Here is a 16,176-nt window from a genome sequence, read left to right as displayed (position 1 = left end):
GAACTCCCACACAAGCAGTTCAAAAGGTCTGACTCAGGATCTCTTCTCTAGCTGGTAGCAGGTGGCACAAGGGAACAATACATCCAAACAAACGCCAATATTTTTGGTTTGCATGTCTTGCACTGGTTCTCCCCAGAGAGCGAGTGTCAGTGCCAGAAGCAGCCGGTGGAAGCGCAAGAGTCTTTTCTCCACGCAGGAGACTTTCTTGGCATAGCACTGCCCCAGCCACCCTCTGTGTTCTGCAGCAACAGCTGAACAGAGCACAGGAATCAAGTGCAAGGGAACATTTTCTTTTCTTGCTATCCTGACAACCCCCACAGCTGCTGCCAGTTCTGTCTGTCCTACACACATGGCACTGCTGCCTCCAGCTCAGCACTCGGGCGCATCCGGAGCGAGGGTTATGCCAAGTCCCTGAAGGACGCCACAAAGAATAAGGAGAGGGAGCTAACCGCTTTCAGGAACATGCAGGGCCTTCTGACCTCGCCTTGTGGAACTGCGGGTGTCCAAGAGCTGGAAGAACGCAGGCAACGGTAAGGAACCAACACAGTGGAGCAAGGCTTCGCTTTGTGCCATTGTGTGAAAACAACAGGACTCTCTTCTTGCGCCCCAGCGAGACAATGCTACACAATTTTCAAAGATGCTTTTGGCTTAGATGAGGTCCTTTCACACTCTTCTTCTGAGATTTGTGCTCTGGTGGACTTCCGTCATAAGTCCTGTACTTCCTTTTCAGGCTCCAAGTTGGAAAGGCCAGGCTGGAAGCCACAGTCCGGCAACAAGCCAAAACCATTGAAGCCCTTCAGAAAGAGCTGCCAGCCTCTGCCTCAGGAAGCTTGTCGGAGCCTTCCCTGAAACCGTGAACAGGAACGCCTGTGGTGTCATCTGCAGAGCTTTGTACCGTCCCGACTTGAAATTTCCCAGCCGGGCTAATTCGGGTGTTGGTGTCAGTGTAAAGAAGGTGCCTTTGCCCATGGCCAACACGAAGCAAATGAGCCTGGGCAGGGCTCACGTGCTACACGCACCTGGCACTGTGTGCCGAGGAGCTGACGCACGTTTTCCTCGGGATCGCAGGAGCTGAGCCGCCTGGCAGGAGAGCACGCCGGGGGACTGACGCGCGGATCAAACTCTACAACTCGGAGAGCCTTATAAAGCAGGCATGTTTATTTGGCGCCGGGTGCGTGGGGGATCGCTCCTCCAAAAGCACACACACCGACAGAACATTTTACCAAAAATGTATACGGTGCAGGTATACATATTCATAGGATTGCACAATACAGACATACATATGCATGAGCGAGGCGGGGTTATTCAAAAACACTTGCGTAAGCATTTCAGATCTGTGTCTGGTGGTCGTTCACTTCTTCTGGGGTCTTATCTTCCTCCAGATCAACTTCAGTCATTCACCCACGCTCTCCTTTCACTGGGTGATTTCAGCAGTTTCTTAACGACTTCTGACCAACATTGCAGCTCCCGTTATCCTGTCCTTTGCTGGACGTATCAGTCCTCGACAAATACCAGTTTCTGGACAAATACCGGTCCCTGACAAGCTTAAGCGAGTTTCAATGCAAACAGGATCGTTAGGCGTTGTCCAGCAGACAGCGAGCCTCCTGAATCAAGCAATATGCAGACAGTTACTCCCCTACATCAAGCAATATTTAGCAGAGAGTTAATTCCCGGTATCAGGACATGTGGCCAGGGCAGCGCGCGCGCCTCGTCCCGGCGGGGTGCGCGTTCACACCAGCCCCGACGGGGGGGTCACTGCGAGTGAGGGCGAGAGCCAGGCGAGAGACCGCCCGACGTCCCCGCCCGCCCGAGCCAGGCGCTGGCCGCCTCCGGCTCCGCTTTTGGGGACCCGCAGCCCCAGGCTCCGCGGCCACGCGCTGAGGGCAAACGCGGAGCGGGCGAGGCGAGGGCCGCTTCGGCGACTGCCGCAGCCCCCGGCCGCGGGGGCGCCCCGACGCCGCAGGCAGCGTAGACTCCGCAGTCTGCGTACACTTACGGAGCCTCCAGCCAGCCTGTCACCCTGTGACGCCCCCGCCGCGCCCTCTGTGACGCCCCCCGCTGCCGCTGGAAAGCCGCCCCCGGCAGCCGCCGCCGCTCAGTGCTGTCGCCGCCGCGGCGGGACCGGCAGCGCGTCTCGGGCTGGCAGCGTCGGGGGCTGCGAGCCGCGGCCGCCGCTCGGGGCTCCCCTCTCGGCTCTTGTCGCCCTCTCTCCGCCCTCTCCCCGTCCCTTCCCGTCCCGGGGCTCGCCAGAGCCCGCCGGCCGCCTGCTGCGGCTGCTCACGCCGGGCCGGCCCGCGCCCTCGTCCCCGCCGCAGCATGCAGAGCCTCCGCGGACTCTTCAGGAGGGGGCGGCAGCGGCCGCCGTCCGGCAGCGCTCCCGCGCCCGGCGCCGCCGGGGCCTCCGAGCAGCGGCAGAGGGGCCGGGGCGGGCTGCACAGCGCGGCCGCCGACGGCGACCTGGCCCAGCTGCAGCGGCGCTGGTGGCTGAAGAGACTCCGCATCAACGGGCGCGACGCCAACAAGCAGTAAAGGCCGGGCACTGCCCCTAGCAAAGCTTCCACCCACCCCGGCTGCAAGAGCCGGCAAAGCCCAGCGGGGTCGCAAGCGCCCTCGGAGCAGGGCCGGCTCCACAGCGCTGGCCTTGCCGGAGGCCTGCCCAAGCTGGGACCGGAGCCGGCGGGTGCTCCGCTCCGCCCTGCCCTGCCCTGCCCTGCCCTGCCCTGCCCTGCCCTGCCCGCCTGGTGCCTGTAGTGAATCTTGTGTGCGGCTCAGCAGGCCTTGGGCCAGGCACAGACGGCTCCTTTCCTGTCGCCAGACTGAGTGGCTTGTTTGAGCAGGGCACGGCTTCCCCTTGCTGTTACAGGTCCCATCCCCTGCGTCTCTGGGCACGCCTGGCGCGGGACTGATCCGGGCAAAACCCAGGGCCTTGCGCAGTCTCCGCAGACTTATGCAGCCTCCGTAGACTTCAGGCTGCCAAGACGCGGTCTCCTTTTGCTGGCCTGGGTGGCTGGGCAGTCCTGCTGGAGGCCTTGGCACAAGAGCCTGCTTGGGCAGGTTCAGTGACACAGCTGAGGAAATGCCTCCTGACTCAACTGTCCCCTCTTGGGGACTTCTCCTAGACAGCCCCAGGCTTTGGGTGTGCAACTGCTGCCACCGGCTCTGAACAAGAAAGCGTGCTTTCGGCTTCCTTTTGGCAGCTGAGCTTTGTGGCCCCATGTGGCGAGTTCCACAGCCTGAAACCATGTCTTCAGCTGTCTCTCTGTGACAGCTAACTGAATATCTTTAATTCCTAGGACGCCTCTGCACCTTGCTTGTGCGAACGGCCATGCAGATGTCGTTCGCTTTCTGGTAGGACAGAAGTGCAAGCTAAACCCTCGCGACAACTATAAGAAGTCGCCCCTGATGAAGGTACGTGGAATGTGTTATGCTGTTGTCCGTTGGGCTTATCGATTACGCGCTGAGCGATACGTACCTCGCGTGACTCTTTACATAGGTCTGCATAGAATTGTATCCTGTGATTCTACGAAACAGGCAGGTTGTAGTCAGCGGGGATGGGGCATATGTTGCCTGATCTTTGCAGACGCTCGTACTTCCCAGTGTTGGGAAGATGCGGGAGTTCTGACAGAGAGAAACGTAGACGTTGGAAGTTATTCTGCCTTTGTCTTGTTTCCAGGCAGTAGAGCACCGGCACAAAGAATGCGCAGCTATTCTGCTGGAGCACGGTGCCAACCCTGACCTCCACTGTGCCAGCGGCAACACTGCCCTTCACCTGGCTACCATCATGTCTAGCAAGTCGCTAGTGGAGCTGTTACTTGAGCACAATGCCCATATCGATGCTAAGGATGATGTAAGCTTGGATTTTGCGTAAGGCTCCTCTTCTCAACACTTGCTTGACTTTTCTCTGTTATTCTAAGGAGATTATATCTCTTTCAGTTCGGGTACACTCCGCTTGCTGTTGCGATCACGAGGCGCTGTCAGGAGATGATTGAGTTGCTTCTTCAAAAAGGAGCTGACGTGCACGCTCAAGATAAGCATGAAAGGTGAAGGCTTTGTCAAAAGTGCGCACGGGACTCCTTAGCATTGTTCAGGCTGGACTGATGGGAGGCATCGGAATGAGCTTTGCAAAAGAACCTGGAGCTGCGCAGAAGGAGCTCCTTCTGCGTGACTTGTGAAAGCAGGCCCGCGCCCGGCGGCTCTCTCACCTCAGGGGACGATTGCCGCACTGAGGACTGCAAGAAAGCGTTGGCTGTGGTGCCGCCGACGCACATGCACAGACTCCCCTGTCTGCTCTGGGCAGGTGGTTGGCCTGGAGACCTCCTGCGGTCCCAGCATCCTGAATTCTCTGATGCTTCCGTGTGTTTGGCTGTGCTTTCACTCCAGCTCTAGGAGAGGGGAAACGAGTTGTTTGGGAAGCAAAGAGGGGCTGAAGTAATGGCAGTGCAATGTCTGCAGAAGCTGATGTATTTCCTATCATCTCTTGGATGCTTTAGGACCATTCTTATGCTTGCTGCTGTTGTTGGGGATATGAATATCATACGACTACTTCTTCGGCATGGTGCTGATCCTTCTCAGAAAGACGTGTTTGGTTGCACAGTTACGAATTATGCCACAGTATCTCCATATGCTGAGTAAGTGGTTGACATCCTCGTTAGAGCAGCTGCACTGACAGAGTGTCCGTGCTGATGTAGGGCCCTTTTTGGTGCCATCAGCAGGGTTGAATGAAGTGTTGAGACCTTTGTTGAAGCCGGGCTCAGTGACATCTTCTGATGCATCTCTTTCCCTGTCAAGAGTGGATTTGTAGGTTGAGGAAAACTTTCCCCCACAGTTCTCCCTGAGAATTCTCCCAAGTGTGCTGCCAAGCTTCACTCCACCAAACTGACTCGCAACTACCTGCCTTTTGTTTCAGAGGGGATCTAAATGATATCCTCTGAGTTCAAGCATGTTTGAGGGTTGCTGTAGCAAAACAAGATGGTCATTCCTTCCCTCCAGGCTTCTGGCACAGTACCAGTCTTGTGCTAATGCACCACTTTGCACAGCAGCCTTGGTCAGGCGCACGGTTTTTAAATTTTCTTTTCTTGTTTGTTTGGGGTTTTTTTGTTTTGTTTCTAGTTCTGCTTACGAGGCAAACCTGAAAGTGGTCTCTCTCCAGATCCCCAACTGACCCTCTGCCAGGGTTGTTAGAAGATAACACCTCTGCAATGTACTGAACCCCTGCAGTGCCTGGAATGCAACCGCAGTCTTTGTTGGGCTCTTGATATCCCACCTAGGAGGTCTGTAACCTCTCAGGTCCTCACACCAACCATGGGAATTTCCAAACCCGTTCAAAGTCAGGACTGGGTTTGAGGAGACATCACCCTGGCTTGAAAGGTGACGAAGTGTTGCTGCAGCGTTAGGATAGCGTCCTGCTGAGGTAGAAGCCTTGTTCTTAGATGTCTGTCTGCCGGGGGACTTTTTAAGCTTCCTGGCCCTGGAAATGGAGAGGAGGTGTAACTCTCTGCAGATGGCTAGGAATATGTGTAGGATGGCTCACGAATGCCTGTTGCTCTTTCAGTAGAGCGTGGATGAAAGTGTGTGGGGGGGTGTGTTTTTACAGAATGCATTTCCTTCCCTTCTGTATATAGCACTGCAAAGCAACTGGAAGAATATGGGCGCTGCAAAAGGACGGGAGATTGTTCTGCGGGAGGCACAGAAGGCGCAGCAGTACTTGACAGCTCTTGCTCTGGGAAGCCTGCTGAATTTCCCTTGGGCGCACCTGCACTGGCCACAGCAGGTAGGATCCTTCACCATGAAGGAGGTGATGACGACAATGCACTGTGGCCTGCAGGAGAACGCGTAAACGCTGACTGGAATGCAGGGGTGGAGAGATGTGGAAAGGCAGATTGAAATAGCAGCTAACAGCAGCAACGTGCTTCTTACACCCTCTCTAGGAGTCTTGCCAGCAGCAGGAGCACAGCAGGAGGAACAGTTTGATTCCCCTTCTGATTATGAGGTACCTTCTCTGAAGGGAAGGCAGTGGGGCCCCACTGGCCTCCCTTGCTTTTGGTCTCATTTCCCTCTGCTTCAGCTTCCTCCGCACGCTCCGAACCGGGACCTTGCCATGCTGTGCTGGTTTTCACGCCTGTCTTAATTTACACAGTCAGATGATGAAGGTCCAAGTATTCGGCCAACCATTGTCATGGTTACAGCGGATGTCCACCACGGAGCCCGCTGGGAGCCAGTTGCAGAGGAGCCCGGCAATGGTAATTTCCTGATGGACTAATGGTTACCTTTGTAAGCTTCTCTGGACTGAAGCGGACAGCGAAAAGCAGAGTGAAATAAGCACTCACAGCAGCATCGCGTTTCTTTCCTCTTTCGTAGGTGACTTGCCAGCGGCGGGAACAGAACAAGAGGAAGATGAGGATTCCTCTTTTGATTCTGAGGTAGAATCCTAGACCCAGAATCATTGTGGTGGGAAAAGTCCCTGAAGATCATTGAGTCTAACCACAAATGTTACACTGCCATGCCCACCCCTAAACCGTGTCCCTAAGTACCACATCTATGCATCTTCTGAACACCTCTGGGGACGGTGACTCAACCACTTCCCTGGCCAGCCTGTTCCAGTGCTCCATAAGCCTTCCAGCAATGAAGGCTTTCCTAAGAACCCAGCTAAACCTCCCCTGGCCCATCTTGAGGCCATTTCCTATGCTGCTATCAAATCCCTCTTGGGCAAAGAGAGCGACGCCCACCTCACCACCACCTCTTGCAGTGAGGGGCCCAAAACTAAACGCAGTGTTCAAGGTGTGGCCTCCCAAGTGCCGAGTCCAAAGGGACAATCACTTCCCTAGCCCCGCTGCCCACACTGTTTCTCATACAAGCCAGGATGCTGTTGGCCTCCTTGGCCAGCTGGCCACACTGCTGCCTATATTCAGGCACCCGTCAAACAACACATGCGCATTACCGGGCGATACACATGCGGGCGGTGGGAGGGGGGTTACGAGGGGGGGGGTGGGTTGGGGGGATAGGGCTAGATTTCTCGGAACCAGCTCTCCATTCACGTTTTGCAAGACAACAGGAGTTGCCTTGCGAAATAACGGGAAGCCATTGCTCGGGTGGTGGTTTGCTGTTTCAACAATGTTGAGACAAATGTTTGACACAGTCTTTTACACCACCCCGTGGCTCAACATTGTTGCCTCAGAGACGGAGTTCCATGGTGGCATAAATGATAGAGGAAAGGAGAAAGAAAATAATAAAAAAGAGAAGAAGAATAAAAGAAAAAAAAAAGATATATGCAATTCTGAACATTATTGTTTATCATTTAGTGTACAAAGAGATATAAATGCTAGATACTTCGATTTAATTAACAATATCTTATCTAAGTAAATTACAAAACCAGAACATTAACATATCAACATTTATCTTACAACTAAAAATTTGTCCCAGGCCAAGTTTGAGGCTTATGGCTCTGGGGGATCAGAAGAAGCAAGTAATTGTTTACAAGGACAATCATAAGATAAACAAAGATAAACCACCAAAACTATAGCAATGCACAACATCATAAACGCCTCAAGATAAAGCACCATCAAAATGTTAAGCATTTTGTTCACTTCTGCAACCATTTCTTTTCTTTGGCAAAACAGTTCAGTTTTTGCTTTTTGGTGAGGCTGGCGACCAAGTCCTCGTGGAGCTTGTGGCTGTGGAATTCTGGCCCACCGGAACGGGGGTCTGGATACACAGCAGGAAAATGGATTTCCCTGCCTCCAACTCAGAGCACAGTCAATAAACAATGACACTATAAATTTGCTGTCAATTTTATATCACCCCGTGGACCCATGGTGGTTCCAAAAAGAAAAAAAAAAACCACAAACCAAAAGAAAACAAACAAAAAAAAACCCCAACCAAACAAAATCTCATATCTTTCCATCGTCTAGCGATGTTGAGACATTAAGTAACCTTTTCAGTCTCTATCACCACCCTGTGGCTCAGCATCGCTCACCAAGGTTGAAGGGGGAAAAAAAAGAAGAGGGAAGGGGGGGTGAAGGGACTTAGTTATGCTTATAATATACGTATGGCCACAAAATGGGTTTCTATTGTTGTATGATACGTTGAGGGGTTTCTTCATTTTTAATATCGACCACCCCAAGGTAACATACCTTAATCCAGGTCACATATAGCAATTTGTGGATATGATGTTCACAGATCCAATGATGTCAAATAACCTATTCAAAATCATACATATAACACAAATAAAGATTAATAGATTAACCATGACTATAGTAATCATCAAAACCATAGATTTAAATATCAATAATATTTTTCCCACCCCGTGAGTCCCAATATTTTCCTAAAAAAAAAGTTTTAGGTAGGTTTCCAGGTTTGCCTTCAAAGTTATATGATTCTAACAGTTACGTGTTTGGTTTGCCGTACAAACCTGATATGTTTAACCCCATCAGGTGAAGTCACAGTGGCCGCTTGCATGCGAGTCACCACGCTTTGGATTAATTGAATTAGGCACAGTATAATACAAGGCGGGGGGCGGGGGGGGCTGTTTCTGCTTGTTTAGAAGGAAGAAGTTTTTTCGACAAAGTCAAAATTCCACATTGCTCCGCCTCACTCTGCATCAGTGCGGTGATTTGTGCTCCTGTGTCAATTAAAAAGGTTACTGTTTTTTTTCTGTGGCCCTACAGCCACTGTAATCAACAAATCCCCTTTCACATTTAAGGTGAGTTGTTTTATAAACATCCACCCTCCGTTTCCCCCCCCACCTTCGGGGAACGGAGGAACTAGTTTCCCATCACCCTCTTTTCTGCATCAGTTTCTTCCCCAAGGTCTATCCATGGTGGGGCACTAGGGGTTGTTCCAAAATGGACTTTTTGCCCCGATCCTGTTTGTACAAGTTTCTCTAATTTCTGTGTTGGAAGCCCATCCATTAAATCTCGGGGAATACCTGTCTGGAGTCCCGGTTGCTGCCATTCCTGACGGCCGAGGGGTCTCCCTCTCCCAGGATCAGTAAGTCAGACCGACTTAAAATCGTGACTTCTCTTGACCAGTGCTGGCCAGCCTTCACCTTTTTCTGTGGCTCTTACAGCTCTGGTTTCAGTTTTTTGCCCGAATCCACCAACAGGACCGTATGTCCTCCCAAAATTTATGAGTTCTTGGGCTACTTCTCCCCATGTCCACACTTTCCTCCCTGTCCTTCTATGATCAGGGGTCACTGTTCCCTCCAGAGCACCGGTAAGTCTGTCTGCCACAGGGGTACTTTGTATCTTCCCCTGTAGCTGGATCCCAATGGGTTTCAGGGAATCAGGAAGTCCTCAGATTAGAGGAGTCATCTGTTCGGGATCCACAGGCATCATCATTGGAGAGCCCTGGTTAGGTTTGAGCTCTCTATCATACATCATTTGCAAACAAGCAGCCTTCTGCACACTCTCCACCAGTTGACCCACTGTGCCCATGATGGCTAGGGGGTCTCCCCTCTCCAAAGGGTTCAGCCCCCCAGCCCAATATGCTGCCCTCTGTGTCAAAGACCATGGGGCCCGATAATTGCCGGTAGTTAAAAATACACCTGGACACCAATATCCTACCGCTTCCTTTTCTGACAACAAGATTCCACCCCCCCCAACAACGACACTCTCCAGACATCCTCTGTGTCCGATTCCTTTGAAGTCCTTGCAAAATCCTTCCTTAATTTTGCCAACTCAGTTGCTGTAAACGGGACCTCTTTAGTAACAACTTGGGGATGGTTATCGGTTTCTCCCTCATACACATATTCAGTTTTAACTAGGGGATACATGTGAGGGGGGTTCTCTACAATTTCTTTTGCTTTTTGCAAGTCCCCCTGAGGGTAGATTTGCCTGATTCCCTTATCTTCTAACTTCAACTCCACCTCTCCACACGAGTCATTTTCTCTCCACAATTCTTCTGCGGGGATCTCATCACAAACATTTGCACATTTGCCAGCACCCATCTCACCAAAGAGGGGTTATTTCGTCCTGAGAGGGCCGCACCACAATTTTAACCACAATTCCCCCCCCACACACTCCCAGGAGGGCACACCTTTCAAATTTCACAAAAGGGGGGGGGCCACACCATAATTTTACCACAATTCCCCCCCAACATACACTTTCAGGAGGACACACCTTTCAAATTTCTCACGAAAGCACTTATGTCACAAAAGAGGAGTTATTTCGTCCTGGGAGGGCTGCACCACAATTTTTTTTACCACAATTCCCCCTCCACACTCTCAGGAGGACACACCTTTCAAATTTCACAAAAGGGGCTTGTCTTTTGCCCAATTCTATCACTGTCCTTCTCCGGCTCTTTTCCTCGCAGACAAACAGAACCGCGGATCCGGACTTTGCACTTGCTTTGTACCAACGTAGGTCTCAGTCATACACACACACACACTAGAATTTCTAATAAAGCAACTGGACACTTTCTGTTTCTCCGAGAATCCTGCCGACTACGCCAATTAAATAATGTCACGTTCCGATTTCGGACGAGAGGAAGGCACCCTTGCGTTCTAGCCGACCTCAGACGAGTCTGGGAGGCTAGGGGCGGCTGGACCGACCTCTCACACACCGGAGCGTGGTTTTGTTCGTATTCTCGAGAACAGAATTAAGACTCAAAACGGAGTCAAGTGCCGGGTAACTTTATTAACCCGATAAGAAGTTTGTAAATGGAAGAGAAAGGAGAGAAAGGAAGGAAAGAGGGAAAAGAGTTTCAGTTGTAATAGCTACCGCCACAGAGCTGCGGCGTCCTGACAGTCCAGTTCGCTTGATGGGGGAACGATCCGGCCGGTGTTGGCCGTCTCGATGTCGGTTCCGTGGATGTGTGTTCCGGCGAATGTGTATTCTGTTGAAAGAAGTGAAGAGTAGTGAAGTGTAGAAGTGTCGAAGTCTCGAAGAAAGTGTCTAAGTCTAAGTCTAGAAGTCTAGAAGAACCTTCTCTAGACTGAAGTGGACAGGGAAAAGCAGAGTGAAAAGCTTCTGACGTCCTTTGTAGGTGCCTTGCCAGCAGTGAAAGCAGAACAAGAGGAAAATGAGGACTCTTCTTTTGATTTCGAGGAAGAGTCATAGAACCAGAATCACTGTGGTGGGAAAAGTCCCTGAAGATCATCGAGTCCAATCGTAAACCTTACTCTACCATGCCCACCCCTAAACCGTGTCCCTAAGCACCACATCCACGCATCTTCTGAACACCTCCGGAGATGATGATTCAACCACTTCCCTGGCCAGCCTGTTCCAGTGCTCCATAAGCCTTCCAGCAAATAAAGTTTTCCTAAGATCCCAGCTAAACCTCCCCTGGTCCAACTTGAGGCCATTTCCTATGCTGCTGTCACATCCCTCTTGGGCAAAGAGAGCGATGCCAACTTCACTACCACTTCCGGTCAGGTAGTTGTAGAGCGAGAAGGTCTCCCCTCGGCCTCCCTTTCTCCTGACTAAACAACCCCACTTCCCTGCAGCGCTGCTCACAGGACTTGTCCTCCAGACCCTTCACCACCTTCCTTGCTCTTCTGTACACAAACTACAGCACCGCAATGTCTTTCTTCGAGTGAGGGGCCCAAAACTAAACCCAGTGTTCAAGGTGTGGCCTCCCAAGTGCCGAGTCCAAAGGGACAATCACTTCGCTAGCCCCGCTGCCCACACTGTTTCTCATACAAGCCAGGATGCTGTCGGCCTCCTTGGCCAGCTGGCCACACTGCCGCCTCATATTCAGGCACCCGTCAAACAACACCCCCACATCCCTTTCCACCAGGCAGCTTTGCAGCCACTCTTCCCTATCTAAGAAGGACTCCCTGGGGTCTCCCTGGCCTCCCTTGCTTTTGGTCTCATTTCTCTCTACTGCTGCCTCCGCCACATGCTCCAAACTGGGACCTTGCCATGCCGCTGCTGCAGGCAAGCTCCTCAGTTTGGACTGGGATGAAGGAGGTCAAGCTAATGACTCGGCTCTCCTACCAGCTGTCCTTTGAGCTGGACTTGTAGTACAGGATTGAAGCAGTAAAGCTTCCCACCAGTTATGATCCTCTGAAATCCTACCAGGCTGGCGCTGTGAGGATTGCTGTTTTTCCTCCACATAGGTCTCTTCTCCACATCCAGTCCGTGTCAAGCGGTTGCCCATGGGGTATACAGCCTAGACGCTTTGCTCCCTCTGTCTACTTCCTCTCTGTCTCTTGGGCAGGTGTTCTTCAGTTCCTTTTGAAAGCCCTGCTCCACAGAGATGCCTAACACGCTGCTTCTGTTTGCCGTTCTCCTTCGTTCCGTCACCTGATACAACGTTATGGGTGTTGGCTGAAGCAAGAGCTTTGCAAGTGGAAGTGGGTTCGGGATGAGTCTGTGGCAGTTTTTACGCATGTCTTTTAATCTACACAGTCGGATGCTGAAGGTCCAAAAACTGGGCCAACAACCATGGTGCTTCCTGATGCAGTCCACTATGGAGCCCGCTGGGAGCCAGTTGCAGAGGAGCCCAGCAATGGTAATTTCCTGGTGGACTAATGGTTACCTTTGTAAGCTTCTCTGGACTGAAGCGGACAGGGAAAAGCAGAGTGAAATAAGCACTCACAGCAGCATCGCGCTTCTTTCCTCTTTCGTAGGTGCCTTGCCAGCGGCGGGAGCAGAACAAGAGGAAGATGAGGACTCCTCTTTTGATTCTGAGGTAGAATCCTAGAACCAGAATCATTGTGGTGGGAAAAGTCCCTGAAGATCATTGAGTCCAACCGCAAATGTTACACTGCCATGCCCACCCCTAAACCGTGTCCCTAAGCACCACATCTATGCATCTTCTGAACACCTCCGGGGACGGTGACTCAACCACTTCCCTGGCCAGCCTGTTCCAGTGCTCCATAAGCCTTCCAGCAATGAAGGCTTTCCTAAGATCGCAGCTAAACCTCCCCTGGCCCAACTTGAGGCCATTTCCTGTGCTGCTATCAAATCCCTCTTGGGCAAAAAGAGCGACGCCCACCTCGCCACCACCTCTTGCAGTGAGGGGCCCAAAACTAAACCCAGTGTTCAAGGTGTGGCCTCCCAAGTGCCGAGTCCAAAGGGACAATCACTTCCCTAGCCCTGCTGCCCAGACTATTCCTCATACAAGCCAGGATGCTGTTGGCCTCCTTGGCCAGCACATAGGTCTCTTCTCCACATCCAGTCAGTGTCAAGCGGTTGCCCATGGGGCATACAGCCTAGACATTTTGCTCCATCTGTCTACTCCTCTACCTCTCTATCTTGGGCAGGTGTACCTTGGCCCATTTTGAAAGCCCTGCTCAATAGAGACGCCTAACACAGTGGCACTGATAGCCCTGTATGCAGTCCATTGCAGAGGAATGTGGCAATGGTAATTTCCTATTGGGACTAAGTGTAAGCTTCTGTAAGCTTCTCTGGAGTGAAGCCGATAGGGAAAAGCAGAGTGAAAGAGGCACGCTTCGTACCTCTTCTTTGTGTGTCTTGCCAGAAGCAGAAGCTCTGCAAGAGGAAGATTTTGACTCCTCTTCTGAGAATGAGTTACTTTCTCTTCCACAGGTAATGCAGAAGTAACGCTTCTGTAGCCCCAGTGCTGAAATGCGCTGTGATGCTGTCGTGTTGCTGGGGATTCCTTTCCTCCCTCTCGGTCTTTCTCTGTTCTTGTTCGCTCAGATTTCTGCACCGGGCAGAGAAGAGCTTCAGCTAAAGAAGGATGCTTCAACTCAGGCAGATTGTCGAGGCTACAGACAGGTGACTGTTAAAGGCCGATCTCTGTACAGAGAGCTTTTCTTCGTACTGAGTTCATTTTCAAGTGCTGCTAGGAGGACTTTAGTGATTCTGGACCTGAAGTGTATTTTGGACCTCCTCTTGTTCGCGTTGTGAAGCAGAAGAGCTGCATAAAGAGAGAAAACTCTTCGGTGACACATCGGTGACACATCTGCTGTATTTTAATCCAAAGCCTTGCCCAACACAGGAGCGATATGAATATTTTAAAAATGGAGCAAATATGCCTTTTGAAGAGCAGCTCTGCAGGCCACCCCAGAGCTGGATGCAGTACTCCAGGTGGGGTCTCATGACAGCAGAGTAGAAGGGGAGAACCACCTCCCTCAGCCTCCAGGCCACCCTGAAGACCGATCTAGTGACATCATCCCATGAGTTAAAGCATCCCTCACGTTGTCATCTTCTTACTGATCTCTCCGTGCTCAGGGAATACCATTTCTTTAGACGTGGGTCAGGCAGCTGCAGCAGGAGCTTACCAATGCTTTCAGAAAGAACTCCCTGGCAGAAGCTTCACTCAAAGCTAAGAAGCGCTACAGCAGCCACCTGCAGGAACAGAAACTGCAGCTGCAGAAGCAACTGGACAGGTCTAAAGCTAAGGTATGGACAAAGCCCGTCTCTTGGCTCTTTGCAGGGGCCCCGGCCTTTCTGGGAGCAAACCAGAGTGGGGAACTGATCCATTCCTGGGGGTCTGGTGTAACCCAGGCTGGTTCAGCACACGCCTAGCTGTGATGAGGGGGCTGGGAGGGAACAGCACCGCTGCCTTTGGTGCCTGGCTGTTTGCACCGCTGGAAGCAACAGCGGAGGGCTGCGCTAAGGTGGCCTTAGTACCCTGGGCACCTTTGCAACAGGAGTAGCTTGAGAAACATGTAAGCGACTCGCCTTGTTTTAGAAGCGCGGCGCCTACGATTAGAAAGGCCACTAACCGTGAAGTGGCTCTGTCCTTAAATGGACAAGGGTGTGTGTATTCCTTTCAGAGAGCTGCTTCTCAAGTTTCATGGAGCACATGTATTTGCTTCTCTGGGGTTTGGCGAAGCAGAGTGTGTGCTGATGGAGAAAGAGTAGGCATACTGGAGTGCTGTGGCGGTGCTTTCTTGTATTCCCTCATGACATCATCATTGTTATGGAGTTGAAAAGTCACTTCAGGAGCAGAAGGAGCTTCTAACTGGGTTGGAGTAGCCAACAAGGGGCTGCAAAGTGTTTGGAGCCCTTGAGAGAGGAGGACAAGGAGTGTTGGGGCAGCATTTAGGAAGCACTGTAGGAAATCAATGTAGATGTAGCACAGGGGCCCCTGTGTAGAAGGTCAAGAAGTAACATGGCTTTTGGCAGTTGACGTGAAAGTCAAAGCAGTCCACTCCTTTTTATCAAAGCTAAGCTGGCTACTGAGGATTCTTGTTGCGGTCTGACAGCGGCAGGAATTGAAAGAACGGCGTATCTGGACTGAGTGTTATGCCGAGTCCCTGAAGGACGCCATAAAGAATAAGGAGAGGGAGCTAACCACTTCCAGGAACATGCAGGGCCTTCTGACCTCGCCTTGTGGAACTGCGGGTGTCCAAGAGCTGGAAGAACGCAGGCAACGATAAGGAACCAACACAGTGGAGCAAGGCTTCGCTTTCTGCCATTGTGTGAAAACAACAGGACTCTCTTCTTGCGCCCCAGCGAGACAATACTACACAATTTTCAAAGATGCTTTTGGCTTAGATGAGGTCCTTTCACATTCCTCTTTTGGGATTTGTGCTCTGGTGGACTTCCGTCATAAGTCCTGTACTTCCTTTTCAGGCTCCAAGTTGGAAAGGCCAGGCTGGAAGCCACAGTCCGGCAACAAGCCAAGACCATTGAAGCCCTTCAGAAAGAGCTGCCAGCCTCTGCCTCAGGAAGCTTGTCGGAGCCTTCCCTCTTCATGAGCTACAGAGCCTAGCTCCATAATCCTGTGAGGAATTTGTAAGATGAGGTTTTCCTGAAAAGCCTAGGAGAGGTCAGTTCCTCTGTTCTACTGAGTAGAGGCTGCTCTGAAAGTCCTGCTGGCCCATTCCCCAGCTTTCCGGCTTTGAGAGTTGTCCCATTATGCTATCACAAATCCTACTTCATGCCGTCTTTGTTAGGGGGTTGACAATAATGCACCGGCTTAAGTATTGTCTGCTTTAGACCAGTTGTGAGGTTGAGACCTCAGGCAGCACTTCAGACAGTCATGCAGTACCAGGGATTTGGTACCTTCAGTTGCAGATCTGTGGTTGAGAGTTCCAAGAGGAGACTGGACTTGGGAGAGTCGTGTTACCTTCTTTGTGGAGAACACTGTCTGCACCTTCTGCATAAGGATCCTGTTCCTGTGCTCCTCGTGTGATGTATCTTTTCTATTTTGAAAATGTCAGAGTGAAAGCAAGAAAGTGAAGCAGGCGGTCAAGTTGAAATGCCAGTCAGAAGCACTTCTGGACGAAATGCGGAGAAGGAACACTGTGCTGGAGGAAGA

At 51.6% G+C, this 16,176-nt stretch overlaps 1 protein-coding gene across 1 annotated transcript; it reads left to right on the top strand.

The window, feature by feature from the left end:
• Window positions 1-2,316: 2,316 nt before the first annotated feature.
• LOC147602042 (uncharacterized) lies at window positions 2,317-15,627 on the top strand. Its single transcript, XM_086742788.1, has 10 exons — window positions 2,317-2,525; window positions 3,294-3,408; window positions 3,674-3,847; window positions 3,934-4,040; window positions 4,491-4,628; window positions 13,355-13,490; window positions 13,605-13,682; window positions 14,157-14,309; window positions 15,119-15,286; window positions 15,487-15,627. Exons 1-10 carry the CDS (start codon window positions 2,317-2,319, stop codon window positions 15,625-15,627), a joined length of 1,419 nt encoding a protein of 472 aa, XP_086598914.1.
• Window positions 15,628-16,176: the final 549 nt, after the last annotated feature.

The sequence above is a fragment of the Chlamydotis macqueenii genome, chromosome 1 (genome assembly GCF_036417535.1).
Source record: "Chlamydotis macqueenii isolate bChlMac1 chromosome 1, bChlMac1.mat, whole genome shotgun sequence".
In the NCBI taxonomy this organism is placed as follows: Eukaryota; Metazoa; Chordata; class Aves; order Otidiformes; family Otididae; genus Chlamydotis; species Chlamydotis macqueenii.
The sequence above is the reverse complement of the archived record's forward strand: the minus strand, read 5'-3'. Positions and strand labels throughout refer to the sequence as shown.

Bases quoted from the DNA above. Each gene is read 5' to 3' on its own strand.
- LOC147602042 (XM_086742788.1), top strand. From the start codon at position 2,317: ATGCAGAGCCTCCGCGGACTCTTCAGGAGGGGGCGGCAGCGGCCGCCG. The intron at 3,848-3,933 runs GTAAGCTTGGAT...TATCTCTTTCAG, and splicing joins ATATCGATGCTAAGGATGAT to TTCGGGTACACTCCGCTTGC. The intron at 4,629-13,354 runs GTAAGTGGTTGA...GCTTCTCTGGAG, and splicing joins ACAGTATCTCCATATGCTGA to TGAAGCCGATAGGGAAAAGC.